At 61.4% G+C, this 12424-nt stretch overlaps 3 protein-coding genes across 3 annotated transcripts; 1 reads left to right on the top strand and 2 right to left on the bottom strand.

Moving 5' to 3' along the window:
• Positions 1 to 993: 993 nt before the first annotated feature.
• On the bottom strand, positions 994 to 1302 carry BXZ73DRAFT_106382 (uncharacterized protein; the record flags this gene model as incomplete). The annotated part of the gene is made up of 2 exons (XM_048016613.1): positions 994 to 1138; positions 1172 to 1302. The coding sequence occupies 2 exons, from the start codon at positions 1300 to 1302 to the stop codon at positions 994 to 996; spliced, it is 276 nt and encodes a 91-aa protein (XP_047872718.1).
• A 5918-nt stretch (positions 1303 to 7220) lies between these two features.
• BXZ73DRAFT_81490 (uncharacterized protein) lies at positions 7221 to 8817 on the bottom strand (the record flags this gene model as incomplete). The annotated part of the gene is made up of 8 exons (XM_048023513.1): positions 7221 to 7401; positions 7544 to 7806; positions 7989 to 8023; positions 8078 to 8156; positions 8213 to 8343; positions 8398 to 8557; positions 8594 to 8677; positions 8782 to 8817. The coding sequence occupies 8 exons, from the start codon at positions 8815 to 8817 to the stop codon at positions 7221 to 7223; spliced, it is 969 nt and encodes a 322-aa protein (XP_047872717.1).
• Positions 8818 to 9553: 736 nt separating this feature from the next.
• BXZ73DRAFT_92714 (uncharacterized protein) lies at positions 9554 to 12051 on the top strand (the record flags this gene model as incomplete). The annotated part of the gene is made up of 8 exons (XM_048026461.1): positions 9554 to 9595; positions 10119 to 10163; positions 10220 to 10408; positions 10442 to 10582; positions 10605 to 10707; positions 10770 to 11156; positions 11195 to 11516; positions 11589 to 12051. 8 exons carry the CDS (start codon positions 9554 to 9556, stop codon positions 12049 to 12051), a joined length of 1692 nt encoding a protein of 563 aa, XP_047872716.1.
• Positions 12052 to 12424: the final 373 nt, after the last annotated feature.

Here is a 12424-nt window from a genome sequence, read left to right as displayed (position 1 = left end):
CGGGTTTGAGGGCGAAGGAGCAAATGAGGGAACGCGCGCTTAGGCCGCGCGACGCGTCGACGCGTTTGTGTATAGATCCGACGCGTCGTCGGAGATCAATTTATGGCTGACTAATCGAACACGGGAGAGCTACGGTCTGACCCCGGCAAATCGATGCAGACTAAATTAGCTCTAGGTCATCTAAAATAGCGCTAATTAGCTGACTAGATGCGGATAGTTCATTAGTGCTAATTATTTTACCCCTGAACTAATTAGATCACTAGCCCCATTATCTATGGGGTAGATGGGTGAATAGAGCACCTAGCTGTGAAGTAGACAGCTGAATAGAGTGGCTAGTTGCGAGATAGACGGGAAAGTAGGTTCAAGTCACACAAACATGGAAGAGGGAAACATATTTATATTGATCATACTACAACGTACAAAGTACAGACTAGTACCAGCAACGACACCGACACTACTTATTAAGGGATACCGTACTGCCCAGTGCAGACGACATGGGCGACGCAAGGGCAAGGCAGGCGACATGGGTGACGCGGGTGAGTCGAGAGCGAACCAGGCGAGCGGCAAGGTGGGTGATGTGGGCGATTCGGGCGACGCAGATGAGAGGCGGGTGACGCAGCAGCGAACGGGGCGATGCGAGCGAGATGCCTGAACGGGGCGAGGTAAGTGATGGGGGCGCGATACAGGTGAGGCAGGAGATGCGAATCACCCGAACAAGGTGGCCGTGGCGCTGGCAGGATGGCGGCGTGGGCAACCCGAGATGGCCAGCACAGAATCCCACTAGGTGAACAAATGAGCACAGGAAATGAACGGAGAGGGGACGGGCCTTTGAGCTCAACGCGGTCCCAGAAGCCGGCGAGGAGGGGCTTCCCGTTGGCGCGCTCGGCGAGGCGCCGCACTCCTCCTTGCCCTTCATCTGCCACTCGTAGTACCTGTGCGCCTGACGTGGTCAGCGACGATTCTTGCGGGAACATTGGGCATGAAAACACACCCTCAGCAGGCGACGGCAGCAGTCCGTCGATGAGGGCCTTGCTGCGGGGGTGAATCGTCTTGAGCTTCCCACTCGTGTCGTGCCTGCTGAAGTGTGGGACAAGGGCGGTGGATGACGGGCGCATCCGTACGAGGGGTGACGCCGAACCTGCGTGAAGAGGCGGGTGAGAATGTGGCGTACATGGACGAGCAAAGGTACCGCAGGACGAACTGGTCCATGGCGACGTGGTTGGCGACGTTGCCGTTGTAGTCGTGCATCTCCTTGATGGGTTCCAGAGGTGCAGACGAGGCAGTTGGCGAACGCATGGCCATGGCCGCATGCGAGATCGTTATTCTCGCCGAAATCCCAAGAGAACAGGGTACTCACCGGACGACCTTGGCGACCTCGCGTCACGTTCCTACCCTTGCTCGTCCGAGCTGACGTCCCAGCTCATGAGCACGCCTCCCTCCCTCGTCCGCGTCTCCGTCAAGGTCCCCTCGCAAGGGAGGAGCCCCTTCGCGCGCGCGGCCGTGGCCACGCCCACGGACAGGCGGAACGCGGCTGCAAGCTGCTATGCCGCGAAAGGCCGACTCGTCAGAACGAGGAACACGGCATTGTACACAGTCTTGATGAGGCCGACTGTGAGCGTCGTCATGGGCGCAGGGAGCCGTTGGAGGATGCTTACCTACGGGCGGTGGCACCAGAGGCCTGAGGTGCCGACGGCGAGGCCGGCGAGAGTGGCACGGCTGGAGAGCGGGATGGAGGAGGAGGAGGAGAAGAGCAGAACGTGACAATAGCGACAAGAGCTGGAATCAGAGGAGATGAGGAGAGACGCGGGTGAAATGAGGACGATGTGCTGGCAGTCGGAGCCTTGGACGCGGAGGTGCCTTCGAAGTTCGGGGGCGTCATGCGTGGGAATGGACACGCGTCGCGTGGACTCTGGCGCTTGCCGCTGACAGCATGGCCATCTCGTCGTCTTCGTTCATCGTCGTCTCCTTTTTCGTCCTCTTTGACCTCTCCTTCTGCCTCACCGCCTCCCAGTTGCTCTGCATCAACCTCCGTTATGCCGACCACGCCAACCACCTGTGCCCCATGCGTACAAGCATGCATTCACCATCGCACTTGCCCACCGGCTCCCCACCTCCCTCCCCGGGGACGCCCTCAAGGGCGCTGGCCACAAAATAGTTCTTCATTCCGGTGAGCTCTTTGTTTCTTCCTGCACATCCTCTCTTCCCCTTCCGTCTACCCCCATCGCCCACGTCTGCATCGCGCTCGCATCGCTCACCCACTTCGCCCATCTCGTGCCCATCCCCCGCGTCACCCGTCTCGCCCGCCTCGCGCGCGTTGCCCACCTCGCCTGCATCATCCCGCGTCGCTTCCATATCCTGCGTTGCCCACCTCCCCGACTCGCCTGGGTCTCGCCCCTGCCTTGCCCGCATTTCCCGTCCCGCACCCACACCACCCACCTTGGGTGCGTTGCCCACGTCTCGCCCGGGTATCACCCACCTCACCTGCGCGACGACGCCCTCGAGCTCGCCCGGGAACGCGCTCCGGAGCATCTCCCCAGGTGTGCAAGTCGACCAGCGCCCACAGTGATCCAAGCGGCGTCATCGCGCGCGCGCAGGGCTGTTTGTGGGGTCGCGGTGAGTTCCCGCGGCCCCAAACTCCTTTGGTGCGTTCTCCCCTCCGCTCCCTGCGTCCTTGCCAACCTTGCCCTCTTCCTCCGCGTGGCCCTCGCCCCCCGCCATGGCCCTCCTCGCGCCGTCCACCCCCGCGTCGTCCACCCTCCACGTCGTCCACCCTCGTGCACGCGCCCTCGCGCCCACGTCGCCCACATCCGTCTCGTTCTCTGCGTCGTCCTCTCCGCCTTGTCCTCATCTGGGTTGCCCATCACCTCACCTACTCCCTCTTACCCTCGCGTCTTCTGCATTTCCCATGTCGCCCGCACCCACCTCGCCCGCCTCCCCCCGCGTCGCCCACGTCCCTCCGCCTGCTCCGCGTCGCCCGTACCCGTAGCCCCCCGCGTCGCTGGCGTCACCCGCCTCGGCCATGCCATCCGCGTCATCCGCGTCTTGCACAGGCTGGCCTCGCCCGCGTCGTCTGCGACTTGCCCCGGCCTTGACCCTCGGTTTTGCCCCACCTCGCCCGTCTCACCCACTGCGCCCGCGTCGCCCGCCGCGCCACGTCGCCACGTCGCCCTTGCCCACCATCTCCCACCTCATCCACTTCGCCCACATCTCGCCCGCGTCCACCACGTCCACTGCATCTCACCTGTCTCGTCCACGCCATCCAAGTCCTCTGCCCTCCGCGCCCTTGGCTTGCGCCCACGTCGGGCCCTCACCCGCTCGCCTCGCACCCACATCGCCGTCACTCACCCGCGTCGCCCACCAGGACCTCACCCACCCTTGTCCCCGCGTCACCTGTCTCACCCATGTCCCGGGTCCCCTTAGTACTTTTGTTAATGGATGCAATCAATATATTTGTCTAAACCTGTATCCTATGTGTGGATTGGCGCATCGAGCCACGAATGAGCCAGAGCCGGACCTGTGACTCCGGCTCTTCCAGAGGATCTGACTCGCGCGGCTCTGGATCAAGTCTCCGGAAGGGCTGTGATCTGTGGGTTCGGATCCGGCTCAAATGCGGATTGATCTGCAAACAGCCTTAGGTCACTAATTAGTTAGACTAGAATGGACATTAGTTTGGACTCTGTACAAATAGATTAGATTTATATCCACTAGCTGTGAGAGTAGAACAACTAGCCAGATAGTTGCCAGAGGTGAAGAGATAGCGGTCAAATAGTATGTCTAGTTCTTCATAGTCTGCTAGTGTGAATAGCTAAGTCGATAGTGCTAGTCCTAGTTGGCCTAGAGCTAATTAGCTCATTAAGGTTTTCCTGATGCATACCGTGAAGGGGTCGGTGCCGCCATGCACATTGCGATCACCACTCGGCCCGACATCGCCTTCACTGTGCAGCAGCTCTCCCGGTTCATGGCCAACCCTGGGCGCGAACACTGGGAGGCTTTGAAGCGCCTCGGACGTTACCTCATCGGCACCCGGGAGCTCGCGCTGGTGTACGGGCGCAATCGCGAGGGGCTGGCAGGCTTCACCGACGGGAACTGGGGCACGGGCGACGACACTCGGCACTCTGTGTGCGGGTACATTTTCACTCTGGACGGCGGCGCCGTATCGTGGTCTGCAAAGCGGCAGGCTGTTGTCGCGCTCTCAACCACCGAGGCAGAATACATCGGCCTGACGCACGCAGCCAAGGAGGCGGTCTGGCTGCGCGGGTTGCTCGTGGAGGCGTACGACCCGGTGTTCGCGGATTACCCTATGCGCTTGTACAGCGACAACATCGCCGCTCTCGACCTCGCCAAGAACAACGCTTACCACTCGCGCACGAAGCACATCGATTTGAGGTACCACTACATCCGCGAGTTGGTCGAGGCGAAGGACGTCGCACTTGGGTACCGGCGCACGGAAGACATGCCGGCGGACGTGTTCACGAAGGGTTTGGGACGCTCGCGCATGGACCATCTTGCCGAGCTCTACGGCTTGGTCCCTCTGCCGCGCTGAGGGGGCGTGTTGTGGTCGGCGCGCGGGCAGCGCACGCGCGCAGCGGGAACGGGTCAGCGCGTCCTCGGGGCGGCTGATCGGGCTGGGCCGGGGAGGGCCAGCTATGGACTTTGATGACCGACTTCGGACTAATGAGCTCGCGCGGCCTGGGCGCGCGAGCGTCGATCGTTCCCGTTTGGAGAGTCCCCGCTTCCAGATATACTGGCGGGGGCTCGTCCGGCTTCCTCACGCATCTTGCTACTACCCGCGCGCGTGAGGAAGCTGGTACGTCTCCCACACTACATTACTTATAACCATGCACTCACATATGTACTACGGCAGACTCTATCGTCTGCTAGGTGAATATACACGCATCTTGCTACTACCCGCGCGCGTGAGGAAGCTGACTCTATCGTCTGCTAGACGCTCTACCGTGCATAGCCGCTATATCTACAACACCGCCTTTACGGTAGCACACTGACACCAGAGTCCACGGAGACGATCCTCCCCGTCCGCGATCCCCCAGCCCCTCTTCACACAAGCATCGCGGACACGAAGGAGAAGGCGGAGGAGTCGGACGAGCGGTGGAGACGCAAGGCAGGAGTGACCATCTACACGGATGGCTCGGTCATTGACGGCCAAGTCGGAGCGGCCGCGGTTCTCATCCGCAAGCGGGGCGGCACACCAAAGGTCCTCCGATACCACCTGGGACCGGCGATGGAGCAAGGGATATTCAATGCGGAGACGTGCGACCCCATACTGGCCGCGCACATGCTCCGGGCGGAGAGGTCACTACCTGGTCGCCCCTCTGTCGCCCTCGACAACCAGGCAGCGATCAAGGCAACGCGCACGAGAAAGACCAAGTCGGGCCACTACCTCACCGACCACCTCCACGACGCCCTCAGGATTGTCGCAAAGAAGCACCCCTCCGCAAAACCGATCACTCTCCGGTGGGTTCCAGGTCACCTGGGCATCGATGGCAACGAGCTCGCCGACGAACACGCAAAACTCGCGGCAGGAGGTAACTCCAGTCGCATCGCAGCCCTCCCTCTCTGTCTCCGGAAGCGTCTCCCCGCGTGCGCATCCGCCCTCCGCACCGCCCACGCAGCCACACTCCAAACGAGGGCCTCGGAGCACTGGGACGCGTCACCCCGCAGCGCGCGGCTCAAACCCATCGACCCCACCCTGCCCTCGAAGAAATTCATGGAGCTCATCGCCCCGCTCACGCGCAAACAGTCCCGCCTCCTCATCCAGCTCCGCACCGGCCACGCCCCGCTTTTTGCCCATCTCCACCGCATCCATCGCGCCGAAACAGACATCTGCCCAGCTTGCGGCACCGGCGCGGAGACGGCTGTCCACTTCCTCCTGCACTGCACGGCGTACTCCCGGGAGCGCACACAACATATCCACCTCAAGCTCGGCCGCAAGGGCGGCAAGCTAAGCCACCTCCTCTCCCACCCAGATGCGCTCCCCCACCTCTTCGCGTACATCGACGCCACCGACCGTCTCGCCCTGTCCCTCGGGGCTCTCCGCAAGCTCACCTAAACCGCCGCGCAGGCTCCGCGCCCGCGCCCGCGCGCGGCCTCCCCAAAATTGCCCGACCGACCTCGGTCTAATACCCACCACCATCAACTGGCCGACGCCCCTACCCGCGTGATCGCCCCGAACCTCCATACCCGCCCGCGTCCCAGCCGCCGCCGTTCGGCGGCCCCGCGCCCCGCGCGACTCCACTCTGGTGCTCATCGTACCCGTTCCTAACCCCGTCATGCCCCATCGCTACTGTGCCTGCTACTATCTCACCCATATCCCCCCTCCCCTCTCCCGTCCCTGCGGTCGTTTCCTTCACCCCTCCGACCCACCCTCGTCTCTATGCCCGCAAGGTCACGACCCCCTTGCTCCAGGGCGCCTGCGTATGACGCGGCTCACCTTAGATTAGTTATAATGATTCGAACTGACGGGCTACCCTTCTTCCCGGCTCCTGCGGTAACGTCGCCCACCTTACGTTCCTCAGCTCTTTTCATTCTCCTAGTCTACTGACATGTGCTCACGTACCCTACTTTGGCTTACACCCTGGCCCGCCCGCCCCTCCCCGGAGGGTCGTCACGACATCCTCCCCGTATGCGCTAGCCCTCCCCGCTTTGTAATTACTGTACGTACCGCCTACCATAGGGCTCCGCCCTGACGGGCGATAAATGGGATACAAACAAACAAACAAACAAACAAGCTTAAAGGCTTTGAGACCCCAGATTGGCCTCATGCGTGAACTGGTCGCTATGAATCGACAGTATGTGCATCACAGGGAAGTCTTCTGTCCTCGTGGTGAGCGTGCGCCAACTAGTACTTACCATTACCCCGCCACTATCAGTGAAACTACCAAGGCAGTAGCACTGCTGCAAGTAGATTTCTTCGGACCCAGACCACGCTTCGCACCATGCGTTTTCGGGACCGTTGCAGCTGACTCGTCATGCTCCTTGGTATTTATGTAGGACTATCCGGCGCAACAAGTCAGTACTGCTTCCCTCCTCTCCCGCTATGACTGCTACTTAGACGATCGTCATCGACGCAGCGGGCCACCCGGTCGCGGGGGCCACCACATCAGTAATTGCGCAAATGTCTGGTTGCCTGAATTGTCTGGACGAAAATTTCCAGGCATTTCAGACATCTGTCAGGCATTCAGGCAACCAGGGCTCAATAACTACTACACTGTCTCGTGCGAATAGTAATCTATGTACATATCAACGCGCTCGATCTGAGACTCCCACAATGCCATGCCATCTACGAGCACCAGGTTGTCCTCGCTCCTGGACAGGATGCACGTCACGAGCACGCGCACGACTCGCGCTGTAGACGTCCCAGATGGCTGGCTCGACGAGCACCACCTGCGCAGAATGCGCGAGCAGTGGGACTGCAAGGTCGCGCGATCGCAACCCGGCGAACACCGACTGTAAGCGGGTTGTCCTCGCCCAGGAGCGGCATCTCCCTGCGCAAGACCACGTTCGCGCGCACACTGCATGGGCAGACCGAACCCGTGGGCGTGCGCTGCGCTCGCGCTCGCCGGCAACCGGTGCGTGAGCCTCGGGTGAATCGCAGCGCATGGAGTGGTACCTCGAGGGCGTGACGGGGACCGAGGTTGGTGCGGGGATCACAGAGGTCGGGCCGGACGAGGCTAGGGTGTCGGCATGAGAGGGCGTACAGGCGGGCGTGGCTGCTGCAACGTGGACGAGTGTCTTGAAGCCGCATGGGTCGACGGAGAGTGAGAACACCTTGGAAGTGTTCTCGTGCGCCTGTACGGGAAGGGGCCAGTCAGCATTAACAAGGACATCAGAGCGCTGGCCTTTACCGGAGATTATCGCTCGTCACGCGCTGGGGAGGGGAAGGGCTTCCTCGGGTGTCGCATCGAACTCGCAGTCAAAGTGGTAGTACTCAGCCAGCATCGTGGGCGGTATGTCATAGAATGAGCACGCACTCTCATGTCGACAAGGCGGCGCGGAACACGGGTGCCTAAACACGTGGTAGTGAGGACAATTCTTTCCGCGGATTGACGAAATAACTTACCAGGTTTTGCAGCGAGAAAGTCGACATCGACCGTGTCCAAGCTCGTCACAGACCTTGAAGATGATGAAGCCTTCAATCCCTTCATCATGCAGTGTACGGGCAGCGGTGACGCCTGCAAGGCTCAAGCCCACAGACGCGGTCGACAGAGAAGTTGTTCGGCAGTATGCGACACAATGGCAACGGCGGCACAAGAGAGAAGCACCGTCCCCTGCACGCCCGTTGGGACGTGCCCGCAGTAGGGACGGGGTCAGTGGCACGGTCGGGGCCTGGGGAGGCAGTACGCGAGGCGAGGAGCGCATGAGGGCAAAACGGGGACTCACCAAGACAAAGGAGCCACCACAGCCTGGCGGCGAGGAAGCGGCAGGCAAGGGACTCAGTGTTCGCGTGCTCCTCGAGGATGTTGCGCCAGGGGGGAAAGATGGGGAGGACGACGAGGACGGCACCGGCGAAGGTGGAGGAATGAGAGTCGAGAGTGACGCACTGGTATGAAGGCAAAGAGCGAACAGACGCGCGTACGCGCGCAAGTGTCGAGTCGCAGAGGTAGCCGGCGTCAAACGGCGCCGCATCTCTTCTCTCTTCCACCTTGACCTCCACGCTCTCCTACCCGCAACGGCTCTCATACGCAGCAGTCCCCATGGAATTTCCGTCGACCGCCTCAACAGTACCATCCACCAATGCCAGGTAAGCCCATAATCCATACATACCGGCGGCAAGTGACTGACAGGCTGACTCTTTCTCATCCTGTCTTAGCTCCAGCCAGCCGTCAGAGCCCACGCGGCAGGAACAAATAGATAGAGCTAGAGTAAAACAAGAGGTATGTGCTGGCTCTTCTCATGCACGCACACCCCCGCACCATCCCCCCCACGCTCAGCCCCCATGGTCTCCGGTCTGGGCCCGCCAATTGTAGCGCATATATGCGCCGAAATTGGCGGGGTTTCCCTTCATGTCACTGTCATGCGCAGCAGGTCGCCCTTGGGGGCGAACATCGTCGTCGTGAACGCCGTGTTGAACGCCGCCTGGAGCGTGTTGAGCCCGCGACGTTGGAGGACGAGTCCATCATATAAAATGTGAGTATGTATAAATTATGCGCATATATCCTACTTATACGATCCACCCCTGCTCGTCTCCCTCCTCTGCCACGCCTCCGGTTGCACGGGCCACCAACCACTGCGCGCCCGAGAACCTGTGTCCGCACGGCTCGCGCTTGGGCTCACCCACATCAAGTGTCTGCAGGTTCAATTCAAAATCCCCTGCCTCGCCGCTCTTGCCCTACGACGCCGGCCCTCGCAGGTGCGCAGCCGTCATCTCGACCTCGGGCTTGTATCCCTCTCCCTCCCGCGGCCGCAACTGGGACGGCCTCCAACGCCGTGCACACTCGCGCACCAGCCTGACACACACCCGGGCGTCTCTCAGCCTTCCGCGCAGACTGACGTGTACGTGCCCAGACACCGCGCTCCCTCCGACCCGAACACCCGAATGGCCTGCGCGCGTGCAGCCCCGATTCGGGATCCCGTTCGCGTACGCCGCCGCGACGCCGTAACGCGGGCACGCGCTGCGGGAGGGAGAAGGACAACAAGACGAGGGTGCGGGCAAGTACCGCGCGCTGGTAGCGTACGGCGAGCGCATCAACGATGACGACGGGCACGGGCACGCCGGCCACTGGCCCACACGGCTGCGAGCGCCGCGCCCGGCGAGCATGCCGACGACGATGAGGGATGCTGGCGCGCCGGCGCCGCGTGCGCCACGAGTGTATACACCCTGGTTATTGTCCTATCGTACTAGAAATTGCATTGTTTTGTTTTCTAAACGGATCGGTTTGCTGTGTGTCGTAATCAACCTGCAACAACGACCTGGGATTACAGTCTCCCGGTCGTGTGTCTGAACTCCTGGTTGCCTGGTTTTGGTGTCTGATCCGGTCTGGAATAGCGTCCCCCGAAACCCTGCCTGAAATTTTCCGTCTTGCCTGGTTCTGTCTGATTCGCTTTCTCAGGCAGAACCAGACAGAACCAGGCAATCGCGGAATTACTGATGCATTTTCCAGTCGTCAACCGCAGAAATTACGCGCGCTTTCAACGTGGATCTCCAGGCGAGTTCATGCGCCTTACGCTCTACTAGCAAGGGCCCGACTTATTCGTTCTGCAGAGTGGACGGAACGTCATCGAGATCAAAAATATCTCCAGTCAAATCGACGCCGAGTCCCCCCGCATTCACGGCCTCGGTCAACATGCGCGCGTGTTCAACATCCCCTGCGCGAGAGCCCTCACATGGGTCCCCGGGAACACGGTCAGCAGGAACGCCGAGGGCGTGAAGAAGCTCGCCTCCAAGAAGAAAGTGCTCGAGGCCGACCGCACGCTTTGAAACCAGGAGATTGACATGCTCAACGACGCTACCAGTAACATCAGGTGTGGGGAGGATAAGGAGGCGCACCTCGCCTTCATGGATGGTCTGGTCCAGCGAAGACGGGACGCCGTGAATGCCATTCTACAGCTCGCAGAACAGATCGATGTGATTGAGCGTGAGCACTGAGTTGTGGTTGCTCGAGAACACGTACAAGGGCGAGACCGCCGTCGTCATTACCGCTGTCGTCTTTGCGAGTCGCGAGTGCAAAATGGAGTTCCAGTTGACGTATCGTAGTATCCGATCCACCTCTATACCCTTCTCTCGCCCGCTCATGATATTTTGATCTTTTTAGTCGTCAGTGGCGTGTCCTGGAAGCCCTCTTACGACCTTCATGCAAAGACCTTGGAAGGCGAGACGTCCCCCGACGCCTCCCTGGTTTACTGCGCCAACATCAGACAAAGCACGGGCGAAGACTGCTCAGACACCGTCCTCACTCTGAGTACTGCTACCTCCCAGGCCGGGAAAAGCCTCTCAGTGCCTTCCATCGACCCTTACAGGCTCATCGCGATCCACTCCGAAACAGGCCCGTTCGTCGGCAGCGGGGGATTCATGTTTGGAGCTGCACTTGACCTGCCTCAGATGGGGGCTGCCCATGCTCTGGCTCGGACTATCGCCGCTGCCCCTGCTCAGTCTCAATCTCGCGCTCTCGCCGGCGCTGCTCGAAGAGCCGTAGCACCTCGTTCCTCTGCCCAAACTCTCCAACAACTCCACCCACAGCCCCCAGGACGACTTGGACGACGAAGCGCGGGCAGGCCACGGCTGACGCGGACGCGACAGCCGGCACGGTGCTCGACCGGAGCCCGCTCTCGCTCGCTTACCGCGTCGAAGGCAAGGCGCTGTTCCCGAGCGACGGGCTCGCGCACAGGGTCGTGATCGCGACGCTCGAATTCAAGGCCGCGCTCAACTACGTGTGCGTCCCGCGCGAGACAGCGGCGGTGTTCATCGAGGGCCGGGTCGAGAACACGAGCGAGTACGAGCTGCTCGCTGGGCCCGTGAGCGTCTTCATGGACGACGGGTTCGTCACCAAGACCTCTCTGGGGTGCGTTTCTCTCCCCTGTCCAGCGTTCAACTCACTGACGGACGGACGACGCGTGCAGCTCATCGGCGTCAGCCAGAGCTTCAGCTGCGTTCTCGGGTGGACACGCGCTCCACGTGTCGTACCGCGCCCGCGCACCGCGCTCGAGCCCCCGCACGCGTTCGCGGAGCGGTCGAAGACGACGACGCGCACGGTCACGACAACGATCGCCAACGGGCACGCGTTCGACGTGGACGGGCTCGTCGTCCGCGACGCGCTCCCGCTCGGACACGAGCCCGCGAAGATCCACGTCAGCCTCCGCGAGCCGGCGGGCCTCGCGCGCGCGCACGACGGGGAGGACGTCGCGGTCGAGGCCGCGGGCGACGCGAAGGACGCGAAGGTGCGGTGGGCGAAGGGGGAGGATGGGAAGAGCGCGGAGAAGGAGGGACTGTACGAGTGGGTGTGTGGGATCCCGGCGGGGAAGAAGGCGTTGCTGGAGGTGGTCTGCGACTTCAAGATGCCGGCGGCGTTGCGCTGGCGGGAGGCTTCGGCGCGTTGAGATCGCACTGTCGGTGCTCGCAAGAGGGGAGGTGAAGCCATGCGCACCGTGCTGTACTTGTACTTGCGTTTTTGAAGTTGAAACCGCCAATTCGATGTCACTTGAATATATTGGAGATTATTCGTACTTACTCATATCAACCGGCGTTCACGTTCAACGTTCAACGTTCAACGTTCAGGCGAGAGCTGCTGATGATAGACATACATGAACCGTATTGGAAGGCTTTCAAGTCGTCGAGGCAGCGCCCGCCGCGGCTATCTCGCGTGCGATTAGATTGGCCGCTGCAGCCGGCCCGCCCGCGGAGGTGATCACGATGTGCATCGTTGGGACTCAACGTGACTCCCAACGACGGGCTTCGAATGCATCGATTGCG

The sequence above is a fragment of the Epithele typhae genome, assembly GCF_022376455.1.
Source record: "Epithele typhae strain CBS 203.58 chromosome Unknown BXZ73scaffold_82, whole genome shotgun sequence".
Lineage (NCBI taxonomy): Eukaryota > Fungi > Basidiomycota > Agaricomycetes > Polyporales > Epitheliaceae > Epithele > Epithele typhae.
This window is presented reverse-complemented; position numbering and strand designations above follow the sequence as displayed.